The sequence below is a fragment of the Ornithodoros turicata genome, chromosome 7, assembly GCF_037126465.1.
Source record: "Ornithodoros turicata isolate Travis chromosome 7, ASM3712646v1, whole genome shotgun sequence".
NCBI classification, from domain to species: domain Eukaryota; kingdom Metazoa; phylum Arthropoda; class Arachnida; order Ixodida; family Argasidae; genus Ornithodoros; species Ornithodoros turicata.
The window spans coordinates 56,024,684-56,048,387 of record NC_088207.1 but is presented as its reverse complement, the minus strand read 5'-3'; the positions used below and the strand labels follow the sequence as shown (position 1 = coordinate 56,048,387).

The following is a 23,704-nucleotide window of genomic DNA, read 5'->3' as shown; positions in this document are numbered from 1 at the left end:
GCTCAAGACCTTTCCTAAGGGCTTTTACGGCGTTTTCCCTTCAACATTCCACTACAGCTTGAATAAATCTGGAGCACAGACCTAACTCCGCAGTCTCCAGTCGTTTTCTTAGTTATTCATTATTACGATTATTCATTGTTAATATTATTATCATTGTTATTCATTACGTCTTGTGTTCGGAGGGGACAAGAGCAGTGGTTGTGCAAAGCTGTTGGTGGTTGTGTCGAGCCAGCTAGAACGTTCCTCACCCACTTTTTCCTTCCCACGAGCCTTTCCTCCTTTCCCTTTATCCACCTCCTCTCCCTCGGCCGGTATTTTTCACTCCGAAAGGTGGCAACCCTATTTCCAGAGCATTGCACAGAAACGCAGCGGACACGTAAAAGTATAATACAATTTATTCGCCCCTTTAGGGTCAATAATACTGCAAAAGACGCAATCGTCACAAAAACCTCGTCGTCGTGGAAGACCTTATAAACACCCTTGATTTCTTCATCGGCAGAGAAGGGAGCTATACTTTCAGTCCTTTATTGTTTTTCACAACCAATTCAGTAGAACGTAAGACAGGTCCCCATAGAGGGACGCGTTGCAGAAGACACTGTCTTCTGCTTCGAGTACGTCGTCTTCTGGACGACGACATCACCGTAAAATTGAGGTAGTCAACAAGCACGACATATGGCACTGGGTCGATGTAGATGAATCCTTTTATGTACAGCATTGAGCAAGCTCTTCCTCGGAGCGTTTCCATAAATTAGTCACACCCGTGTGTCTTGTATTATGTACATGGACCATGAAATCCTGCGAAGGGTAGATACAGAGAGTTAGAATCCACACTCAACAGAGAGAGAGGAAAAAACAAAAACAAAAAAACTACAAATGATTAACCCTTTCTCCATCTATATGCCGTTCACAGCCACACTTACTTCTTGGGTTAACGCAGAATTTAGTAAAAAAAATCAAATTAAGAATTTTTCTAAGTAGCAGGTACACAGCAGTTATATACGCACCATGTGCACAAGAGATCGTTCGCAATGCTGAATATGTAAATTAATAATGTGCAGAATAAATAAAGATAAATTAACGACAAGGTCTGCAGAATGACCTGCAGAGGTCGGAATCATTTTCACTATCCTTTTCTTTCTCTTTATACTATATCACTATAACTTGTTGAGCAGTGTCACGATCAATTTTCTTCTGGTTGTTGCCTTCTCAGGGGAAATAGAGAACCTTACCTTACGTATAAATTACATTACGTGTTACCTTACGTGTAAATCTGCTCCCAGTTCATTTCTGCCAGACACCAAGCCTATACCGATCGGAGCGTATGTACTCCAAATAAACACCTCTGCCACTCTGCAATGACCGACAAAATCGACGAAGACGACAAGAACGACGCACTGTGCATGACATTTGCTCTTGGAACTTTAAAATATTCTATCTAAAAATCACTAAGAGCCGTGTGCCACGAACCATTAACAGGTTAACGTGTCACCTGGAAGAAATAATAGTTTAGAATTTCATGTCGGCAGACATGTTCATGTACGCACCGTGACCAATCCGTTTAACGTCGTCTGCGGAGGGTGGCGCGCCTATAGGGGGAGCTCCCTATCATGCCACAAAGCTGTTGTCGTCCTCACAGCTGGGGGCACGAACCCGCAACGTTAGAATCAGTGAGTGGACCAACAGACTCGTAGACGACGCCCATCTTTTTTGATACATCACCCGCGACCACTATACCCGTGTTGACAGTGTATGTACCTTCCCATGTTCGACAATGTCACTACCACCCGCGACCACTACACGTATTCACACTATGTGTATACCTTCCCGTGTTCGACTATATGCTAGAAAGATATGCCAACTCATTTGACTGAGACAATACCCTGAGCCCGGGGTGAAGTCGGACCGGACGACACGAACGAGGAGACAGGACGAAAACTCAGACAAGTTCCTGAACATTCGTCCTGCCTCCTTGTTCGTATCGTCCGGTCCGATCTCACCCCGGTACTCAGGGCTGGTTACTTACATTAGTTCACACCAGTTCGCTCGCATTCTTTGCCAATGTTCTACACGCTAACTCACCTGGTCAGCTTTCTCCAGAGGGCCACCAGCTTTCCCAGAAGTCCTTGTGGTCCTCCGCTACCGCTGCAGGATACTGATTCTCCTTGGCCACAATCTGGTCCTGATGCCCGAGGAGTTCCTGGAGTTCTCGAATGTATTCCACTGCAGAACGCAGGGTCTCCACTTTACTCATCTTCTTGGTCCCCGCGGGTACGTGCTGCCTCAGGGTATTGAAGCCGTGATTGACGAGTCGAACCCTGTTCCTCTCGCGCTCGTTCCTCCGTGCGACTGACGCCGTGTATCCCGGAGGTCCTCCCAGGCTGCCAGCCTTCATCGCTACGGTACACGCGGCTCTGGGGCCGAACAGGGAGTGACGAGTGACTGACTTGGGAGCGCGAAAGGCGTTTCAAGCGGAGGGAGAGGGATAGATGGCAGCACCGGCACTTTCGTTTCACCACTGCGAGATCCCGTCGCGAGGAGGGCCACCGAGGGAACTCCTCCGTCAGAGTTTGTAGGAGCGCTCTCCCTGGACCATCGGGGCCCCGCCCACGTTTGAAGTGAATCGTGTGTGACTGTCAGAGTAAAGTCGTTTTTCGATCTGAGAGAATTCAAAGACAATTGTCGCACTGCGGCGATACAAAACGCATGCTGGTAGAGACGTTTGGCTAAAGCGTTATAAGAGAATTATGGAGAGATGCGAGAAGTGATGTAACTTATAGCACAGTATCCATTTTTTTCTTCAGTCCATTTCTTCATTCTAATGCAAGGTCAGTGATTTTTTTCACATTAATGCGTCGTTTTCTTTCCAGTCCAGTGTTCTATATACGATCGATAGCGAAAATGCAATGAACCCCTTCCATCACAAAAGGCCATCATTCATACGACGGCCCAACCGGCGCAATATTTATGGGCAACTCCCAAGCATTTTTCCAAAGCACACACAGACACACATACGCACACACGTACCAATGCATACATACATATGCACACGTACGTACATACATACCTATATACATACGTACGTACGTACAATGTACACATGTATAGTAATATATTAATAAAAACAGCTCATTCAACATCATAGCGACGAAGGTTAAACATTACCATACATTTAGCGGGGGAAATTTCTTCAAATTATCGAGGTGTATTGTCCAAGCTGCACTTTACTGGCCGGAATCTCCGCGTATTCCTATATCCGTTTCTCATAAAGAGGTACGTATCTGAACAAAACATCAGTACTGTATAAAGCATCTAGTGTGGTCGCTGATTGCTACAAGAAACTCGTTCATCCCATAGGACAGTCGGAGTTCCAAGTTGCGGCTCCTGGTAAAGACTGGGTTTCGAAACTATTGCGGCCCTCCAAGCGACTGTCGAGATGTGACGTCGTCCAGGGGGTCGGTCCTGGAAACACCGCTTCGGCTGATGCAGTCTCGCAACTCTAATTTGCCGAGGGAGGCCAAGAGAGCACTCAGGGTAACGGGTTCCTTCTTGCAGCACCTGACGGCGTCGTTGACCACGAGGGACAGGTGGGTTCCGCTCAGCCCCTCCGTCTGCTTGGCTACAATCTGTTTTGGAAAATGACGGTATATGTTAACTCAGAGGGCACGAGGAATTCACTGGTTGAACCATGAACCAACACACGATCAGGGTTGCCGGGTCAAAATCCGCAAAATCGCCAACACGCCATGAGAAAGTAGCCAGAAGTGTAGCAATTTTCCCTTGCATGTAGCCAATTCTGTTACCAGTGGTGTGCAGGCATCATATATTGAATGAAGAACCCTTTAACGAGTGCTAAAACGCCAACACACACTCAAAACAGTCCGAAGGGTATCGTAATGACTGGGTGAAGGTCGACCGACAAGGGGAACAGGAATGAGCGGCATTCTGCGCACTTCGGCGTTATGTGGTGCAAAATGAAAACTATCCCGATTTAGGAGCACAGGAGACTCAAATACGTAGTGCGAAGAAATATCCACAAAAGAAGCCAGAAAATAGTCGAGTCATCATTGCCCAAATTTCAGCGCCACGATCGGCAGCGCCCTGAACACGACGTGTCTCATCAGTCATCAACCATGTGTCACACTTCTGTATGTCTAAAGCTTCCTGGGTATACACGTGGAAGGACATACCTTGAGGTCGCTGTTAGACAAAGTGGAAGGCTCGGTCAACATGTCAAGAATTTTGACCCGCTCCAGCTCTTGCGGAAGGGGAGCGAAAAGGATCCTCTCAAACTGCGCCCTTACATCATCGTCCAGGAGCCAAGGGTTGTTCACGACTCCGAGGACGAGGACGTTGGTTCCTGTGACGATGGCCATGTGGGACAGCCATGCTGCCTTGAGCGTCCTCAGCCTCTCTTCATCTCTCGGGGATTTCGGGGACGAGCACAGAGCGTCCAGGTCGTCGAAACAGATGACGCTGCGCCCGTGCTTCTGGGCGCTGTCGAAGACAGCCTTTACGAGCGTCGTGTCCCCTCTTTGACGGCATCTGTATGCATACACAACAAGTCTTATAACATAGGTCAACAGGTGCAGGTGGGGTGTTTTCCTACGAAAAGGGGTACACGACGGTTTGTACCGTGATATCTAATATCTATGTGGATCTCTGTATCTCTCGCAGTACTAGCTTTTGCAACGAGCTCCAACCACAGAGTAGGATCGACGTCGGACATTAATTAGCATAACCAGGAGTCAACACCATATACGTTTTGTAACGCGATTTCTAAAAAGAAATGGAAGAGCGGTTTCTTGACCCCTTTAAGCCCACGAACACAGAAAGCAGCTGGTGCATTCCTTTCCTTTCTGAGCGTTCCGTAAGCAGCCTTTTCAGCCTGCGACCCAAGATGCAGCGACAGTTATTCTATTAAGCAACAAGCCACACTTCTACACCGTGTCGTAGACCAGTAGACATTTACCTGGCCAGCAGCAACGGCGTCACGACATAGAAGACGGTAGAATTTACAAAGCTGTCAGCCAAAGAGAGCGGGAGACAAGTCTTCCCCGTGGCCGAAGGACCGTAGAGTAGAATTTTTCGTATGTTCTTCGCCTTACGTCTGTCCAAGGGGTCGAGAGAGGCTAAGCTGGTAATTTTGGGGATGAGCAACGCGATGCCTACGTCTGGACACTTGCTTCGAGTGTTGCCGAGAATGACCACACCGTCCAAGTGGCAGACGGGTCGCCCGTCGTCCAAATCGTCGTCTGCATTGTCATCCACATTTATCACGTATGCTCTCAAATCTCGTAGCTTCGCTGTGTACTCGGCACAGAAGGCCCGGATCTTGCGCAGAATGTCCAAGTGAGTTCTGTTGGCGAGCACGTAAAGTCCCAGGGCCTTGCGAAAGTTCTCGTCCACAACTTCGGCTCTGATGGCACGTCGCACTTGCCGCCGGGCCTCTTGCAGCTGAGTCAGGATCCCATTCGACATGACAGTGATAGTGATGCTCATGGGGATAGCCGCGGCAATATGGCCGCGGCAGATCCTAACATTGACATAGAAAACACCTTCAGAGATATAGTTAATAACTTAGAATAACCACAGCCTCGAGCTACAATTCCAGATCCAGAACTAGCCACGCGAGATGTCTATAGAAGAGGTACCTATATACAGCCGCTTACCTCGAAACCGAAACTAGTCATATATCGAAATTTCTGGGCTATAAGTATTAGAAGTGGCTTCCTCCTGGCTTCCCGCCTCTATAGGCATTCAACTTTCCTTTCACATCTACGCTTACAAGAGTTGATGGAAAGCTCGCTTTGCAGATCCCACGAAATATCTCTCGTCAGGACGGTGCATTAATTGATCGGATGCGAGGAAATGTCGCTTTTGCTACACCGTGGTGTTATCCGTTATACGACACGTATAGACTCTGCAAGTTGCCGTCACTGTTGTGACTTGGAAGATCTGGAACACTTGTACTCCTTCACTGCCCGTACTACGAACCTTTCAGGACCACACAAGGATAAAGTCTCGTCCTCTCACTATACTGCAAAATCGCTTCGCTCAGGAGGAACGGAGGGAAAAGATGACATCGGACGAGACACCGACGAGCAGGAGATCACTGGCGAGCAGCGTGGCCAACTATTCTGGACTGGAGATAACCCACCTCTTTTGGAAGCAAGTTTATGGAAGGGGGACACTGACGCACGAGTCCTTCTTTTCCTGGACAACGAAGGGCCTCAAAAATCTCTCTGACAGTCTCTTACTTGCCCAAGTACCGCCTTAACTCAACGGGATGGGGCATCGCCTGTTGCGATAAAACACTCCAACCATCATCATCATCATCATCATCGGATTGTTTTAGAGATATCCTCAAAGGAACCTTGGACAGCGGGATTTTAGGAAAAAAAATCTTCCTGAGAACAGAAAGCACGTGTCCCGAAGGGTGAAGTTTCTCATCCCTCGTATAGATCAGTCCGAGGCGCCGTCCTCCGTGGCGTTCAGATTTTGTGACAGTATCTCGCGAACCGCAATTCACATGAACGCGGCCACTTCTTCTTCTTCGTCTTCTCCCCAGGAAGATGGCCACTCGGTGATCATAATCTTTCCCGTTGCTCCTTTTTTTCTTTCTTTTTTTAGGTGCTTCTAGTGCAAATAAAATGTGCTGTCTATGAGAACAATGTCTCGGTAAGTGATCCTGATATTGCGGATACGAGCCCGGTCGATGAACTGTCGAAGCTTCGGGATTACTATTACTACAATGACCTCCTTGAACTTAATTCACACATTCTGTCCAAGTCATTTCCTATCCGGTTCGTTTACAGTTGATAGGGAGGGACTCCTGTTTAGTGGCACTGTAGAAAAGACCTTCCTGCATAAAGGCACGCTTCGACGCCAAATGATATCTGTCTGAGGTAAGCTGCTGTTTTTTGAACAGTGACCCGTTTCCAGAAGAGCTGCGACAGTGGCTTTGAAACACCAGGACTGTCCACTTGATGTCCCCTATCCGCACCTGTATATGCGTTCCCCTGGTTAGAGGGATTTTCTTTGTACATACTCGATAAGAAGCAATCCAGCAATATTCCGTCTTGCTGTTTATTGTGTTAATTAATGCACGAATGATAAACTGAGCCGTTGCGACGCATTTTCGCAAAGACGTCAGCTGCGTCGCCAACCATCTGCAGGACCTTTACGGAAGCGTGTCAGCACGACGTTAACAGAACATAATCGCAACCTGCGCGACAGTGGCTTTTTTTTTCCCCAGTCTGGTGTGAACTTCATGCACTCAGTTCCTTCGGGCTCTGGGGACGCACGTGTTTTTCTTCGAACTCACGATACGACTGAAAATGTTTGTCGGTTCTCTTGCGTTCCACCTTGACGAAACCCTCGAGTACGTCTTCGTAGCGCAGGGGTTCTCTGACAGCCGACGGCTCGAGGGTGTGCCAGGCCAGTTCTACGGCTCCCTGTGCAGCCGCAGTGCAGGGTTCCCAGAAGCCTTGCACTTTCCGAAAGTGTGTCGCCGACTCAATCCGCTTGAAAGGCCCCAAGTGAGCTTCTTCTATGACGTTGCCTATTTCCGAGTACGTGTATTCCTCCGTCATGCGGGCCAGCTGAACGTAGTTCTTGTTCGCCAGAAGGCTGGGCTTCTCGGCGACGTAGCTCTGGAAGAGTCGAACACGTTCCGTCATGCTAGGAAGACCAACATAGAGCATTTCTTCGAACCTGTCCACGACTTCATCGGGTATGAGCCAAGGCTCTTTGGAAGCGCACGCGACTATGAGCCAGTTGTTGGTAGCTTGTTTGACGTCATTTACCCTTCGTGGAAACTGGGCCTTGAAGATTTCTGCTGCCGTGATTTCGTCTCTCGACAGCGAGCTACCGTAGATGACTTCAATGTTGAAGAAGAAAAGCAGTTTCTTTTTATCACCATTGCGGTTGAAGAGTGACTGAATGAGGTTCTGCACGTCCTTCCCAGAGGCTTTGCTGAGGAAATGGCGGGTGCGGACGTAGTGGACCTCGAAGGCAGGCGTGTGTTTGGCAATGGACTTTGCAATGTAGAGGAATGAAGAACAGGATGGCCCGTAAATGAATAGTGTCTTGCGACCAGATGGGAACCGACTGACGAGTTTGCGAAGCTTCTGGACTTCTGGTTCACACTCTGGTAATGTTATGTCTCCTGGCGTAGTGCTGTTGCCGAGCACAGTGACGGCTTCCATCGAGAACCCGTCCTCCTCCGCCGCTTCTTCTTCTTCCCCTGGTAGCCCACTGTGGAAGCGCGTGTCCAATGATGCGACGGTGCATAGGATAGGTAGCCAACCATAGGGTAGGATAGGATGGAGAAGCACTCGTCAAGACATGTTCTTTTGCGTGTTTCGCTTTGTTCCCTTAATGGTCATTTTTGTAATTGCTTATGGCATGCGCGCGGCTCTTAAAACATTGACGGCGCCTAGGACCATCCTATGCGCACTAAAACAAGGACGCCTTGCGTAGCCGGTCCATGCAGAACAACATTCACCCTGAACAACTAGCAACATTTCCCTTTCATTCCCATTTTCCATTTCCAACGGTTCCGTCATGATTCCACTCGTTACTGAACTCGTTGCAGCATGGTTGCTTTTGTGATTGGACACGTCGTTCCCCGGAAGGGACGTCATGTGGTGCCATCATTACCGAGTTGTTTTGCTACTTCCTATGGCGGCATGCCGTTGGTGCGTCCTAGGACGACTTCCTAGGTAACCGACATTTGCCCTTCTCAGGAAACCCAATGGAAAACTGGTAAACTGCACAGCCAGCATTCCCAGCCAGCAAGGTGTGCATGCGTTAAGAACCCTCAGCCTATTGCCGACTACCGTGCCGTTGGTAACGATAACAGTTGTCTCGCGACGTATAACTCGGATCACCTGTGCGCCATCTATGAGACGAAGAAAAAGCGTCACGTGACCGCTCGCGCGGCATCGCTTGTTCCACAGCGACTGCTGGAGCGATGTCCTCCGAAAAGTACTCAGCCACAACTTATCAAGGCGTCCTCGAAAAAGCCAACGAGCAAGCGACCAAGGCAGAACAACATGACCGCGAGAAGAAACTTCCCGAAGCCTTCCGCATGTACAAACTCACCTTACAGACGTACTTGACCGTCATTGAAGAGATGCTCTTCCAGTGCATCCGTTTCCAGGAGAGGAACGAGGACCTCTTGCGGGCCATCACCTCCTCCGACAAGTACCGCAAGATTCCTAACCAACCTGAAAAAAAGGCGGAACCCGACGCTACGGACTTCGAGCCCACTTCCAACATGCATAGGCTTCCGGGTGTCCTGGCACTGACACCCGATAAGCCCGTCAAGTGGACCGACATCATTGGCCACGAAACACCCAAGTTCATCCTCAAGTTGGCCGTTCTTGATCGGTGTCCTTTAAAGCATCCCATTATGTTTACCGGCAAGAGGAAGACCCTTAAGAGCATGCTCCTTTTTGGACCGAGCGGCTGTGGCAAGACTTACCTCACCAAAGCTCTATGCGGTATGGCCAAGGATTGGGTCACGGTAGACGTCAGCGTTCCGGGCATGGTACGAGACGCTCCTGAAGGTGCAGAGGACGTCTACGTGAAAAGTATCTTCAAGTCTGCGCGACTCTGTAATTGGTGTGTCCTGTGCTTACAAGACGTCCACGAAATCTTTGTGCCATCTACGAAGCCAGAAGACGAGCAGAGGTACCAGAAGATCAAAGATGGCATTATAGGCGAACTCAAGTACATTAACGACACATTCGCTGCTGAGATCACCTTGGTTGTAGCGACTACCAACAACCCAAGTGCGTTGGACTCCATTTTCGTGAACGCATTTCAGAAGAAGATTTACCTTCCATTACCGCGACCCGAAGAAAGGTTGAAGTTGCTGAAACAACACGTCGGAAAGGCGCAAAACAACCTCACGGATGAACAGTGGTTTGAACTGGTGGATAAAACGTCGGGGTTTTGTGGGGAAGACATCCTGGAATTGGTTCTACAGACGCACAAGGATACTGGTGAACTGGCAGCTGCGGATCTGGAGGGAGCCATCGACAAGTTTAAGCCACGAAACGCCCCAGAGGACGTTCAAGCGTGCATGAAGTTTAAAGAGGAGTATGCCAACACTGCACCCTAACGCATTTGATTCCATTAAAGAGTTGCTTTATGACATCAAAGCGGAACTTTTTTTCTCTCTTGTTTTGTCTGTGCGGTTATCGTCACATCTTCTTGTGATTTTCTTTTTACTGAATTTGTGGGCAGCCATAACGCTCATAACTATAGTATACTAACACTCCGCGCTGTCTGTCTGAATATAGCCTGGAAGAATACCTCTTCCAAGACGTGATCTTTCACCATAGGGAATGCGGAAGACGTTAGTGCATGTTGAATTCAATGTGATATGCGACGAAGTATGCACATGAACGGTCCCACGTAACTCTCAAACTAACAAGGGTTAATGAGAAAAAGAATGAAAGTACATTTTATTAGCTATACAAGAGCGTACATTATGTTTCGACGTATATAGTCACCATTTACAGCTAGACGTTCCTACCAACCAGTTTTTATCCCGATCTCATTGCGTCCTTCATTTTATCATCCGTGGTGAATTGAGTGACTTTAAGGTCTCTCTTTAAATTCGGGAAGAAGCGAAAATCGCAGGGGGGGATCCTGTCAGTGTGCTGGAGGGTTTGGATTGGGTTCGAGCTACAACTTCACAAGGGGCATCGGCGCTAGCGGTAGGTGTGTACTCAAGCTTTATCGTGATGCAAGATTATCGGCTCAGTAATGGCTTATTCTTTGGATATGTCTAGCTGAGTGGCGATGCGTTTTGTTGGGTGATATGCAACGGTCGCCTCGAATCAATTCGTTCACCAGCTTTCGGTGCCTCTCAACACTCACGGAAACTACCGCGAGGCTCATCCTCAATATTCGCTTTATCAGCTCCTGATTCACGAAATTTCATTGGCCGCCTGCGCACAGTATACCGATCAATAGTTTCATCACCATAACTGACTTGTAAACGACGATCAATGTCACATAGGATTCACTTTTTTTTTGCCTTTAAAAAAACCCGAGCGCTGTTTTAAACGCGTTGACAAAGCAGACACACTCGACCCCATGGCAACGGCGCTGACAAAGGGTGAGTAAACTGAATTCAACGTTTCTTGGTGCGATTGTAGACGAATGTAGCTACAAGACGGTAGCACTCTCTCGCCCCACTATCTATACAATATTTTGTTCTCGCGTTAGTGCTACTTTTCATCCGCTCATCGTATATCCGTTCGTGTGACTCAACCCAGCATTACTTTGAAAGTACTCGTTACAATAAAGTACAATTTCGAGCTAAACAGAGTTACAAAGCAATATTACGGAAAATTGCGCAAGGATTCCTGAAAGTGGACTTACGCTATGGATGAGTGGGACCTAATGCGATGCCTGCCTCTTACACTCCAAAACTTGATATACCATTATAAAGTAGCCCATTATAACGCACGCGATTGCGTTATTAGTACTCCAAGGTTTGTTACAGTTGTTTGTGCACACACTAACAGTCATTGACATCAGCCGTTCATCATTTGTTTGATCATCGTTCGCAGTTTTGTTTAAATTTTTTGTTTGGTTTTGTTTAAATCGTACTTGGCTAGGACGCGCCTCATCGGCGTTGTCCGCCCGATACAAAGGGCACAGCCGATAGGATCATCATCATCATCATCATTACGATTAAGAAGTTTGTTTCAAAAGACACGACGCTCTACCGGACAAGAGACTGTGACAACAGAGGCAGACTGAGTGGAAGAAACGGTGTATTCTTTATAGTTTTGTGAACTTTTTATTTCTTACTGCATGTCCGCTCCGCCGGAGCTGGACCCCTCGTTACAAGGAGGCCCACCAGGGGTGCCAAACCATTCATCCAACCATTACGCAAGGACGAAGAAGTTCCGGCGGCATCCGTTCGAACGCAGTGCACCATGGTGGTCCCCGTGACCCTCACCAATGACATCAAATCTGCCGTTGACCTCTCCAACCAAGCCAACGATGAGGACGTCAAGAAACAGTTCGCCAACGCTATTCGCTTGTACCGAAAGTCCATGGAGTCCTACCTGAACGCCGCTCTCCTCATTCGCAACACCTGCGCACCTTTCGTTGAAAGAGCGCAGAAGCTGAAGGAATTCGCCAGTGACGTAGACCAGGAAGTGGTCTGTGAGGGCCTGCCGGAACTCAGGCGCTTTCACAACATCCTCCTCATGGCGCCGTTGCTTCCACCGTGGGGCACCAAAGCCACGACAGTGGTAGCGGGCAAGAAGATTTGCTTCAACGAGGACATCGTCGGCATCGACCCTACCAAGCTGGTCTTCAGCCAGATCATTAACGATCCCAAGACCAAGGCCGCGAGCACCATCCTGCTCCATGGACCTCCCGGAACAGCAAAGACCCTGCTCTGCAAAGCCATCACTTCAAAGTGTCCCGAAAAGTCCGTCTTTCTGGTAGACATACCGATGTACCTCAAAGGATGTCTCGCCCACGACCCTGTAAAGATGACCAAGATGCTGATCAGAAATTACCGTAAGCACAACACGGGATGTCTCGTTCTTGACTTCGTGGATGATTTGTTCGTCCAGGACATGTCGGATGTGATGAAGCCGCTGGTGACGGCCGTCAAGGGGGAGATCGTCGCACTACTCAAAGAAATCGCGGAGAAGAAAGAATACAAGGATCTCATAATAGCGACGTCCTCTAAGCCATGGACTATCGAGGAAGACATGAAGGCGACCTTCCAAGCCAAAATAAACATTCCGATGCCCGAAGAACCAGATCGACTGGCCCTGCTCAAAGGGGAACTGGCGAAGGTACGAGCTCCAACGGTGCCCGAAGGGGAGGTGGCGGACTGTGCAAAGAAAACTGAGCGTTACTCTCGCTACCAGGTGATGAGGATAGTGCGACTAGCTGCCGCCAGGAACTTTAGCAACCTGGAAGAAATTGTCATGAAGGAAGATGCCGACAGAGCCGACCATATAACAAAAGCGGACATGGATGCCATGGTTGCCGTTATCAAGCCAGACTTGGCGGAGGAGGACGTCAGCCGACACAAGGAGTTCATTACCGCAAATCCAACTGCCAATTAAGTTACCTTCTCTCTGCCCACGAAGCTGCTTGACAATGAGGCGCCCGCTGTCACCGAGCAAAGCAACGGAAAGTTCAGACGTTAAACTTTGTGGCTAAGCTGTGCGATCACAAAGTGTAAGGATCAACTTCGGTCGTACATATCGGTCTCCTTCAGTGTCTGTAAGCCTTTATTGAAATAAAACCGTGCCGCTCGTTCGAGACGTTAGGCTATGATCATCGTCACAGGCCAGCAGCTCAACGGTGCAGAGGGGCTTTTGTCGTTCTGTTAGTCTCGGCGATCGTTTCATACTATCCCGGCATTGCATGTGTGTGTGTATGGGGGGTCGAAAACTCAAATCTGGTACTGGGAATGATGACAAGGTGATAATGGCTTTGCGTCGCGAGACACCTATAGGATATTAATCAATGGTTTGCGGGTCTTTTTTACCTTTTTTGCCACGAATCCCTGCATCTGGTCCATCTGGTTGTTGATGGTCCCATAGGTTTTGGTTATGCTTCGTCTCCGGGCAGCGTCACCACGTGGTGATGTGCACATGAAGCAAAAAGAGGAAAAAATTGCGATTTGCGGGCGGCATAGGTCATAGGAAATGCAGTGGAAGAGAATTTGCTTTGCTTCAAACTTTTTTCGACAAAGTGATAGCATTTGAAAAAAAAAATATGTGTAAAACTTCAGGAGAATGACTATTAGTCTGCAAAGTTTGAAGCGCCAGAGACGTTACCTTGAATTTTTACGACTCGATCGAAATGTGCAACCTTCGCTAAATTCACCCCGTATACACAGCACCACGCTTGTGAGCAAGCGTTATACAGTCAAACTCCTTTATAGCGAACACCTTTTTAACGAAAATACCACTACAGCAAATTTTTTTGCGGTCCCGCTGGAGCCCTATAGGTCAAATAATGGACATCCTTTTTAACGAAAATACCTTTACTGCGAATTTTTTTTTTTTTGCTGTCCTCCGAGTTTCGTTGTACAGGAGTTTGACTGTACGTAAGCGTTATACAGCACAGCCAGAAGAAGAGAGTGGCCATGGCCAATCGCCCTGTGTGGCTGGTGGCCACTGTTCCTAGTGGTGGAAGAAGAAGAAGAAGAAGAGAGTGAAGAAGATTCCTACATACATGCATATCCAGTTCCTGCATTAGTCATCACATGTCATATATGTCATAAGTTACTTGGATCCGACTTGGCCTTAGTCCCCATCATTACTGCACAGACATAAACAAACATCTCACGCCCTTTTGTCCTGGCCAATCTCCCTTAGTGGCTCACGGCCACTCATTATCTCATTGGTAGAAGAAGAAGAAGAAGAAGAAGAACTGCTCCACGAGCATTCCATTGGGCAGCGCACAAAATTGCCATGCACAAACTGATTCGCGGTCGTCGCCACGCTCAGCGAGCAGCCTGGCTGGAAATCCTGAGCAAAGATTACGCTGCTGCAATGGTGGAGTACAACAGCGCCATTCTTCACCTGGAGGAGTCCCTGGAATCTATCCTGCGTCGTATCCGACGTTACGGCGAGAGACTGAGCGCCCTGCGCCAGATAATTCCGTCCCCGAACCAATGGGGTGACGTGCACGTCCCTGTGGTCATGTCCACTACTACGGAGAAGCGTTACATTTGCGAGATGGAAGGTCTCTTTGTTCTGGGAAGCCCAACGGGTCGATGCGTCGATGTGGACGCGCCCGACGTCGTCCAGCTCGTCGCTCAGTTGCTGCGGCGAAAGAAGGAGCCCGCGAGTTCTGGTTCGGAGTATTTCGTAAATCCGCCTTTGGAGGGAGTTCAAAGGCATTGTTACGTTAAAGGGGCAACATTTTCTCAATGTCTGTGGATTAATTTTGCCCACCTGGGTGTTCCTCAACGTGCACTGAAATCTCACCACACCGTGTTTATAACGTCACCCGCGGAAGACGGCGTGCCTATAAGCAACTTGTACCCTGCGATCAAGTTGCCTCGGCCGGGTTAGAACGAAAGATGTGGTCAGGACAAACCCACACTGTAAACTTTTTCACACCTTTAAAGGTGTGCGCTGTGAACATTCAACCTGGTTGCGTAACATTGCATCTCCAGGATGATATTTTACAAAATTTGCAAAGCATTACTAAAGATCAAGTGTCAGTGCAAATCTTGCTTTCATTATGTCTTGGATATTGTAGGTACGAGCTAATGCATATCGCTAAAGCATCGCTATCGATAATCGCGAACGCGCAAGTGTCTACAATACTGTTGAACAATTTTGAGATGTTGCAAGACTGAATTTTTGGAGGACAGACAACACTCGAGTAAAGAAAATTTGTGCGAAACCGTGCTCCATTATGATGTTCCCAAAATTACACCTAAAAAGGCGTGCGCCATGCACGTCGTTACACCTTTAAAGGTGTGAAAAGATTTAGAGTGCAGCAAAGAGCACTTTTAATGGAACATACAAGCTGGGCTGGAGTGGTAGAGCTGGACCTGAGGCTGTCCTGTCCGCTGCCTTCCCTTGTAATCCCTGAGACACCTTGCCCTTGTCACATACACACCAGTAATCTCGCCGCTTTCTTTGCTGAGCATTGTTTCACCTTACAGCCGGTACTGTCATTCTGTGATGTATTCCTAGGATGGACATCGTTCCTCTCTTTCGGTTGCTTGGGTAAATCGGGTCGTATACGCCTCGCAGACAATTTTCACGTCCGTGTCAAAGAAAGCCGTATTATGTAGAACATATTCTAGCGTTTAACATGCGCCCTCCCCACAAAAAGCATAGTGACCCTCGAAAATGCCTTGACCATGAGCAGGAACGATTTCCCGGACCAGTTTGGTTACTCGACGGTGGAACCATATATATAAAGAAGCGTTTATACAACTCTGTGAAGACAAATGGGGATGCCCGCGTAAACAATCACGAACGTTTTTTTTTTTTTTTCTCATGAAAATTGTTTCCCTGCAGAACCATCAAGGAGTGTTCTCCTCTCTGGGCCGGCTGCCACCGGAAAATGTTGCTTGGTCCGTGCGCTAAGCCTGGGCATCCGCTCGTCTACCGTCTACTACGTATACCTTCCGCAATTTCTTCCGAGGCGAAGTGCGTACGAAGTAGGCGTTATCATAAGGAGCCTCTTTGTGGGGAACGACGAGCGGCGACCAGTCATCTTAGTCGTGGACCACGTGGACCAACTGTGCAAGCCACCTGTGACGGGAGCGGCAAAGGCGTTCACTCGACTTCTGGAGCGTTTGATGAACCATAAACCGCTAGGGGTTCGGTTAGTCGCTCTGACGGACATCCCCTGGGACCTCTCCCCCAGGCTCCAGGCCGTGTTTGAAAGGCGAGTTTACGTGCCTCTTCCAAACTACATGTCCAGGATTCAAATAGCCAATCACCTTTTGAGTGGCACGGACGGATACATATCAGACATTTCGCTCGAGGAACTGGCCGCATCGACGAAAGGCTTTACCAGCTCCGAAGTAGCCATGTGTTTGCGGAGTACCTTCTGGTCGGCAGCTCTCAGGGAAACGGAACTCAGCTGCTGTGTCGAAGTGGATGATTCTCCGCAGGCGCGAAAATCGCCCACCCCTACAGACAAGGGGATTCGGGAAGCAATCGCGATAATGTCGGCGAGTTTAAAGAAAAATCCGAGGGCCAGGAACCCTTTGATCCCAATCAGCAGGCTTAAGTCCCTGTCTAACTTAGTACAGTGCAATATTTCGTGATGTGGACGTGCAGGGCGACTGTGATGCAATCGAAGACATCCTTACGAAATAAATTTCATGCGCATAGTCCCATAATTACCGTTCCCACAGTTCCCACAAAGTGAACAAGTTGCACTGTACAGCCACCGTCAAACTATACATCCACTGTCTATCACCAGGTGGACACGCCTCTAACGACGACGGCGACGCTGAATAAAAAAAAAAAAAAAACAGTATGCCACACCGGCGCACAGCTCTAAGTTTCTTTTAAGTTTCTTTTTAGGTCGACTTAGGGCGTCCGGAAAGTCTGCCGAAAAACCCAGGGAAAACCTCAGCCGGTGCCAGGATTCAAAACCGCGTCACCTCCCAACCTCCGCGTGGAAGGTGATCATCCTAACCACAATGCCACTTACCAGCCCTAAGTACCCCATGGCTGTACATATTTCCTCTCTCCAGCAAGCAGGTAGCGCTTCTAGCGGCCGCTAAGTGTACTATAAATATTAAACTAGCCAGGATGCCGGTTCTGCCATGCACCTCCGGCTCGTATCCGGGTCTACGTGTGTAGAGCAGGCTGTGTTTATTTCATCACGGAGGGAAGGTAAAACGGGTAAAACGGGTAGGAACACTTTATTACAATTAAGATGAACAAAGCTTTCGTGCAGAGCCTGCACTTCATGAGGTTAAAGAGTAGCCGTACAACAGGACATATATATACCAGTAGAAAGGGAGGGAGAAAGGGAAATAGACAAGCAAAAACACAATCGAAGACACTTATCTAGCTGAGGGAGTTGAAAAAACAATAAGTAAAATAAGTAAAAAGCGAAGCAGACCGGACAAGACCAAAAACTGCTGTGAACTTTCCCCTGTTATGTGTCTGTGACATATGACCCTGGGCTGTAGTTTTTGGTCTTGTCCCGTCTGCTTCGCTTTTTACTTATTTTACTTATTGTTTTTTCAACTCCCTCAGCTAGATAAGTGTCTTCGATTGTGTTTTTGCTTTTCTATTTCCCTTTCTCCCTCCCTTTCTACCGGTATATATACGTCCTGATGTACGGCTACTCTTTAACCTGATGAAGTGCAGGCTCTGCACGAAAGCCTTGTTCATCTTAATTGTAAGAAAGTGTTCCTACCCGTTTTACCTTCCCTCAGTGTAATCACAGTTAATTGGACTTTGGCGTTGCTTTTTACTTTGTATTGTATGTTTATTTCATCACGGAGGACAGAGGCGATCGCAGCGAACCCAGCCGCAGCCTTACAGTATCGCTCTCTCGCAAGTAGTGTGCCGTCGCTCATGAAAACTAAACCTTTTGCACATGTATCCCGTATGAAATGCACCAAGAGCCTGTGTACACATCCAGATGTAAAAAAACAGATATAGCGAATAATGGTCACCACGGCGAACTAGCGCGCGACGGTGTCCCACGCATGTCTACGACAAGGGACGTCTTCTCAGGGTCTTGGTGCAACCTGAAGGCATCGAATTTTTGAAGCTCGGTAGCACTGACGACGGTTCGGCCTCTCTTCAGGACTGCCTTGAAGTCGTCCATGGTGAGCTCCGGCTCAATGAGCGCCTCTCTAGGGACGTCCTTCCAGGACATTCTGATGGCCCCAGTCTCCGATGGGGCACATGGCGTCAGCAGCTGTTCGTTCACTTTGTCCTTTCCGAATTTTTGAATGTTGGTGGCCGTTTTCTTGAAGTGCGTTGCGCTCAGAACCCTCTCCACAATTTCTAGGCGAGTCTCGCGCACCAGGAGGAGTATGTCCTCGCATGTAAGTCCTAGAAGAGAAAGAAAAACACTGAAAAAAATGGCTAGGAAGCGCGAGCTGGTGAAGATAATGCATAATGTAAAACCCCGAGACTAGGGAACACGAAGGGACAGACACAACGTGTCTGTGTGCCGTGTTGTGTCTGTCCCTTTGTGTTCCCTAGTCTCGGGGTTTTACATTATGCAAGAAAAACAGATTACGGAACGTAGAAAGACATTATTGTAGTTTTAGTCCGCGCTTCAATCGCTATGCAAGTTTGGCATTGGCCAAATCGCGGAGCAACTTAGTGATCCTTGCAGCTCTTTTTTGTTTTGTTTGTTTTTCAGGAATGCAGGCACTCAACATGATCACACTTTTTCTTACTTTTAACTTAACTTATAACTTTTCTTACCAAATTCTCATTGCCATTAGTGTGGGCACGTAAGGAGTTCTCTGAGCCACATGATGGCCGGAAGACACTATTGCCCGTATAGTTTATGGCATCGTACAAGTTGTTTGGGCGCGTCGTTGAGATTGTGATGCAGCAAGAACACGGAATCTTGTACATCATTTGGTTACAAAATTATTGCACGGACCGAATGTTAGTTATCACGCGACGTATAAAGCCACGAATTATCGTTATCGAATGTCGAGTTCTTTCTCACCTTCTGTCAACTGTACAAGCTTGTCGATGTCGTCTTCTCCGAGGTTATGTCGCAAGTGGCGCAGGTTTTCTTTGAAAATGATTTCTCGCGTCTCTACGGACGGCAGAGGAACGTAGGCCCACTTCTGAAACAATCTCGCCAAGCCCGGGTCCACCGCCCACGGGGACCGCGTGGCCGCCAACACCGCCACCTGGAGACGCCTGTTGTGGATGATGTCCTCCAAGATGGAAAGGAACTCGTTCTTAGCCTTGTAGAGAAAGCCCACGGTCTCTCCATTGACGACGGGGGCGCTCAGAGCGTCGATTTCGTCGAGAAATAAAATGCTCGGAGCGTGGTTGACGACCATCTCGAACAAGGTGTACACTGTCAGGCTCTCGTTGCCTGCGTTCACCTGCGTCATTACAGTCTTTTACGAACAGAGCCCCGTCGAGTACTCATTTACTAAGATATTATTAAGCTAATTCACACGATTCCATTATGTACATCATAATGTCGATTGTGTTGATTGACGATGAAATTCATCATCTCGAAATAAAGTTGTTGTTCGATTGGGTTTTCCATTGAAGACGGGAGGGTGAGCTTAGTTTGGTTTGTTACGCAGTGAAAGCCAAGATGCGGACATGGGTCACGAGTTCGCTCGAAAGGCAAGCGCAGGCCCGTCGTAGATTTCCTCTCGTCACAATATCATTAGTATGGCACGTCGGCTAACACCCTGCAACGTATTGTCATCCTGGTGATACAACACATATATACGAAAAGGGACTGCTGAGATGGATGGATATTGTGAGGAAGTGCTCCAGTATAGATCCCGAGAGCCAGTGCAGGAAGGGTCCACAGAGGCACACGGCTAAGAAGGCTTACCTTTGAAACAAAGTGAGGACACATGACGTCGAAGAAGGTGAAATTGTGCGCCTCCGTGGCCAGTGCTTTAGCAACGTGCGACTTTCCGCAACCCGTCGGACCGTACATGATGAGACTTCTCCAGAGCTTGGCTCCCGTTTCATGGAAGATAGTGGGGTACTGGACGGGGTATATGACGTTCAGGACGAGACTCCGTTTCAAAGACTCCAAGCCGTAGACGTGTGACCATCGTAGCTCACTCTCTCCCATGACGACGACCCCGCTCGTTTGGAAAGGACGCAGCTCTTCCGGTGCTCTGGTGAAAGGCGTAATGCTGGCCGTCGAAACGCTCGTACACAGTGGATCGCCGCCGGTGCCCAGGAAGCGGACGAATTCGTGGGTGCGTTGGATGTATTGGCTGCTCTCCTGGCGAATTTCCTTGGCGGCCATGAAATAGAAGAGCAGGGCATGCTTGTACAGGCGGAAGGCCTCGGCGAAATTTTCAGCCCGATCCTCTTCGGTGGCACGCTTCGCATACTCCATGGCTCGCCGCACCGCTTCCTCGGCGTCCATCTTGATGTTGACTGGTAGCTGGGATGATCGTCTTCATCTTCTTCTTCTTCAGCCTCCATCATGCCATGGCACCGCATCCGCAAGGGAGATCCAGGACAACCCTGGAATGAGATGACTATGACGAAGCGGTTAGAGCCAACGATGAATGAGATGAGGTGGGCTATACGATGACCCGGTGCCACTTCCCATTGTGAGATGCACCAAAGGAAAGTAACGATGGTAAAGTGAAAGAGATACCAAGCCCAAGCAAGAGGATAGTGAGATACTGTACATGTATATGTAATACCCATATGGGTCCTTCAGGTATACTAAGTGAAATGAAATGAAATATGTTTACCGACGTCGTAAATAAATGACAAACATACATAATAAACGGCATGCAATAAACATTTTCTGTTTAATGAGCATCCCTTCACATCACAAAATAAGTAAACATCCACTATTTTGACGTTCTTTTTCTTTCTCTCTCTCTCTCTCTCTCTCTTTTTCATTGAATTCACGCATTTTCCTACAAAAGACGTTTCCAGAGATCCGGCAAGGCAACCGAGCTCTCCCCCGTCTTTCAGGACTTTGCGAGCCGGCTCCCCCCATTGTAACGCGTTCCCTGAAAAGCGTGCAAGGTAAAGAAGATATCTTGGCGGGTTCCGTGGGAGCCCAGCGGGTCCATTGAACTCCGCGCGTACGTGTTTCATAAAAAAAATGTTCCATTTCGGCGTGTTCAATGTTGGAAGGGTTCCTCAGACCACGCGCGCCACGCGGATAAGCCTATACCAGGTAATTTGTCACCTCCTATATATGGCCCCTTGCGGTTAATCCGTCCCTAATCCAGCAGCAGGGATTAGCGCACGCTCTGGGTTGACCACAAAAAAAAAAAAGGACTTTCGACTAGAGCTCTGATATCTAAATAAAAACGGGGGTTCGGTGGCGCTCTGTTTGCAAAAGAAGTCGCTCGCAGGGTCGCAGAAGTTACGCTTTCAGACGGCACTGTAGGAGGTTTGTCACTGGCATTCTTCAACGAGTCCACAGGAAACGAACAAAGTGACGCCGTCTCGGGTCATCGTTGTGAGGCCACGCGGTGTTTGATGCCTGAATCGCGTTCAAGCTCACATGAAATCTGTCCAAACGGCAACGATACTTCCACTCCACAAATCTTCGCGACACTCAATTGCGAAAGCAAGGACGGCGCAGACGACAAGATGACAACCGTCATGTCTATACTCGGGGTGTACAACTGCATTTGCATTTGTACGTGAGCCATACAGAAATGAATTGAAGCGAGCTTCAAGAAGGGAGCTCCTCGCCAGATGCGTTTAAATTTTGTGTGTTGACTCCATTCATTCATTTCCGATTAACGGACTGTATTTATGGAAATTATTGCGCTGTCCACGAAACATGACAAATAAAGTGACAACATGCAGTGGGATGATACGGTTGCTGAGCATTTGCACGAAAAGCGAGAATATTTCAGAGTAATTGCATAACAGTGTATGCCGTGTACCGTTTAATAGTTCTTTCTTTTATAGTTCCCTGGTCCCTATATAGTCTCTTATGGTTATCTTTGTGTTTTTGTGCTGAAACCTTCGTTGCGCCATATCCGTGCCATATGCATGGATATGGACCAGGGGTGGATATGCCATATGCATGGATATGGCATATGCCATGGCATATCCATGCCTTATGCCATATCCATGCCCCGTACTAACACTATAAATAAATAAATTACGAGAGCACATTCGTTCCTTCTATACCGTGGATTCAACACCTCGTTACCTGTGGATATATGCACAGCGGGACTTGACAAATTGGTTCTCAGAAAACATTATTGGAGAGATGAAATATTTCTGTCCAGCTAGGAGAACGCGCAGAGGGAAAGAAAACGATCCTTCAACGTACCTACCGTAATTGTTTTGTCTCCTGGGGATTTTCTTCAGTGTCCAAGATGATAGACGTCCGCGCACAAACAAACGGATAACTCCATCTTTTCTCATAAAAACCAATCACGAACTCGTTCCCTTTTTAAATTTTTATTTGTATCTTTTATTTTCTGAAAGAACCGGCGTATGTCCGAAATACACGGATAATTTTGAAAAAAATTGCAGGTGAAAAACTATTGGATTGTTTGATTAATTTCGTGTTGGAAGCAACTATGACTATGAGCGGCGTGCAGACTTGGACAGCAAAAGACCCAAGCAGCACAACATCTTGGCCCAATGTTGGGCCGATATTGGCAATGTCGGCCCGATACTGGACCAAGATTGGACCAATAGTGGCCCAACGTTGCCAATATTGGGCCAATATTGGGCAAGGATATTGTGCTGCTTGGGGACAGAGGTTAGTATGGGACCGATTTCACGTGAACTGTGCCCGCTTGAAAATCTGCCGGAAAATCCAGGGAAAACCTCAGGCAGCCTAGCCGGCAGTATAGGTGGTGCTGTAACTCTGTTGGAGTCCTTGGCCGGGATCGAACCCTCGAGGTATGTTTTTGGTGTGTCGTCAAGTACTAAGAACAGTGATATCCCCCGAACGGCGTTACATGAGCTCGTTGGCAGGTTGCCAGGAAATTTGTGAAGATTATTAACTAGGAAAATTAATCGTTAGGAAAATTGTTAGCAATTATGACCGTCTTCTCGAATATATATAGCAGCAGCTCTTGCGTACCCAAGCAGCACGCCAAGATTGGACCAATATTGGACCAATATCGGGAGCCAAGATCGCCAATATTGGCCCAATTTTGTAAATGCAATACCTGCGGCAATTCGGTAGTGGTAATTATGGCATGATCAACTTGCCTCTTGTTTACGTCATAATATGTGGGTTGAAAAATTGGGTTGGAAAAATGGTGGGTGGGGGGAAAAATGTGGGTTGCAGATTTCATGCAACTTCATATTTTTTCAGCAAAAGTTTCAGGGCAAAGTATCGCGTTACTTTTTCTGTAGTTACAGTATAGCGGTACTGCGTTACCTCACAAAGGAAGTATCGATATCGGTATTTCGTTAGGTCATACTCAAGTAACGGTATCGATATTGCGATAGCATATTTCGGTAACGGGTACAAACACTGGTGAACGCTGACCCGGTTCTCAACCTGAGGCACTACA

General features: G+C 48.0%; 6 protein-coding genes and 1 long non-coding RNA gene across 9 annotated transcripts; 3 read left to right on the top strand and 4 right to left on the bottom strand.

Moving 5' to 3' along the window:
- Positions 1–377: 377 nt before the first annotated feature.
- On the bottom strand, positions 378–1,090 carry LOC135400139 (uncharacterized). The gene is made up of 2 exons (XR_010424537.1): positions 1,005–1,090; positions 378–795 (listed from the first exon to the last, which is right to left on the bottom strand). It is a non-coding gene; the product is annotated as an uncharacterized LOC135400139 (long non-coding RNA).
- A 1,931-nt stretch (positions 1,091–3,021) lies between these two features.
- Positions 3,022–6,989, bottom strand: LOC135401646 (vacuolar protein sorting-associated protein 4A-like). Of its 3 annotated transcripts, XM_064634159.1 has the most exons (4): positions 5,995–6,561; positions 4,970–5,533; positions 4,188–4,542; positions 3,022–3,623 (listed from the first exon to the last, which is right to left on the bottom strand). In XM_064634159.1, the coding sequence occupies exons 2-4, from the start codon at positions 5,497–5,499 to the stop codon at positions 3,405–3,407; spliced, it is 1,104 nt and encodes a 367-aa protein (XP_064490229.1). In that variant the 5' UTR covers positions 5,500–5,533; positions 5,995–6,561; the 3' UTR covers positions 3,022–3,404. The 3 variants fall into 3 exon arrangements, with proteins under 3 accessions (XP_064490229.1, XP_064490230.1, XP_064490228.1); XM_064634160.1 differs by having other exon boundaries at positions 4,302–4,542; positions 4,970–6,989; XM_064634158.1 differs by having other exon boundaries at positions 4,970–6,561.
- A 279-nt stretch (positions 6,990–7,268) lies between these two features.
- Positions 7,269–8,207, bottom strand: LOC135400657 (uncharacterized). The gene has a single exon (XM_064632487.1). The coding sequence runs from the start codon at positions 8,205–8,207 to the stop codon at positions 7,269–7,271; it is 939 nt and encodes a 312-aa protein (XP_064488557.1).
- Positions 8,208–8,858: 651 nt separating this feature from the next.
- On the top strand, positions 8,859–10,169 carry LOC135400138 (vacuolar protein sorting-associated protein 4A-like). The gene has a single exon (XM_064631873.1). The coding sequence runs from the start codon at positions 8,975–8,977 to the stop codon at positions 10,127–10,129; it is 1,155 nt and encodes a 384-aa protein (XP_064487943.1). The 5' UTR covers positions 8,859–8,974; the 3' UTR covers positions 10,130–10,169.
- Positions 10,170–11,893: 1,724 nt separating this feature from the next.
- LOC135400137 (vacuolar protein sorting-associated protein 4A-like) lies at positions 11,894–13,319 on the top strand. Its single transcript, XM_064631872.1, has one exon. The coding sequence runs from the start codon at positions 11,964–11,966 to the stop codon at positions 13,116–13,118; it is 1,155 nt and encodes a 384-aa protein (XP_064487942.1). The 5' UTR covers positions 11,894–11,963; the 3' UTR covers positions 13,119–13,319.
- A 1,114-nt stretch (positions 13,320–14,433) lies between these two features.
- LOC135400135 (vacuolar protein sorting-associated protein 4A-like) lies at positions 14,434–17,016 on the top strand. The gene is made up of 2 exons (XM_064631871.1): positions 14,434–14,862; positions 16,047–17,016. The coding sequence occupies exons 1-2, from the start codon at positions 14,478–14,480 to the stop codon at positions 16,802–16,804; spliced, it is 1,143 nt and encodes a 380-aa protein (XP_064487941.1). The 5' UTR covers positions 14,434–14,477; the 3' UTR covers positions 16,805–17,016.
- Positions 17,017–17,964: 948 nt separating this feature from the next.
- On the bottom strand, positions 17,965–20,628 carry LOC135400134 (vacuolar protein sorting-associated protein 4A-like). Its single transcript, XM_064631870.1, has 3 exons — positions 20,056–20,628; positions 19,195–19,585; positions 17,965–18,560 (listed from the first exon to the last, which is right to left on the bottom strand). Exons 1-3 carry the CDS (start codon positions 20,605–20,607, stop codon positions 18,172–18,174), a joined length of 1,332 nt encoding a protein of 443 aa, XP_064487940.1. The 5' UTR covers positions 20,608–20,628; the 3' UTR covers positions 17,965–18,171.
- Positions 20,629–23,704: the final 3,076 nt, after the last annotated feature.

Excerpts from the sequence above, each read along its gene's own strand:
- LOC135401646 (XM_064634158.1), bottom strand. The coding sequence starts at position 5,499 with ATGAGCATCACTATCACTGTCATGTCGAATGGGATCCTGACTCAGCTG. Across the intron at positions 4,543-4,969 it reads ACGCCGTTGCTGCTGGCCAG|ATGCCGTCAAAGAGGGGACA; the intron begins GTAAATGTCTAC and ends GTATGCATACAG. Across the intron at positions 3,624-4,187 it reads TGTCTAACAGCGACCTCAAG|ATTGTAGCCAAGCAGACGGA; the intron begins GTATGTCCTTCC and ends TTTCCAAAACAG.
- LOC135400657 (XM_064632487.1), bottom strand. The coding sequence starts at position 8,207 with ATGGAAGCCGTCACTGTGCTCGGCAACAGCACTACGCCAGGAGACATA.
- LOC135400138 (XM_064631873.1), top strand. The coding sequence starts at position 8,975 with ATGTCCTCCGAAAAGTACTCAGCCACAACTTATCAAGGCGTCCTCGAA.
- LOC135400137 (XM_064631872.1), top strand. The coding sequence starts at position 11,964 with ATGGTGGTCCCCGTGACCCTCACCAATGACATCAAATCTGCCGTTGAC.
- LOC135400135 (XM_064631871.1), top strand. The coding sequence starts at position 14,478 with ATGCACAAACTGATTCGCGGTCGTCGCCACGCTCAGCGAGCAGCCTGG. Across the intron at positions 14,863-16,046 it reads GAAGGAGCCCGCGAGTTCTG|AACCATCAAGGAGTGTTCTC; the intron begins GTTCGGAGTATT and ends GTTTCCCTGCAG.
- LOC135400134 (XM_064631870.1), bottom strand. The coding sequence starts at position 20,607 with ATGGACGCCGAGGAAGCGGTGCGGCGAGCCATGGAGTATGCGAAGCGT. Across the intron at positions 19,586-20,055 it reads GTCCTCACTTTGTTTCAAAG|GTGAACGCAGGCAACGAGAG; the intron begins GTAAGCCTTCTT and ends GTAATGACGCAG. Across the intron at positions 18,561-19,194 it reads GCTTGTACAGTTGACAGAAG|GACTTACATGCGAGGACATA; the intron begins GTGAGAAAGAAC and ends TTTCTCTTCTAG.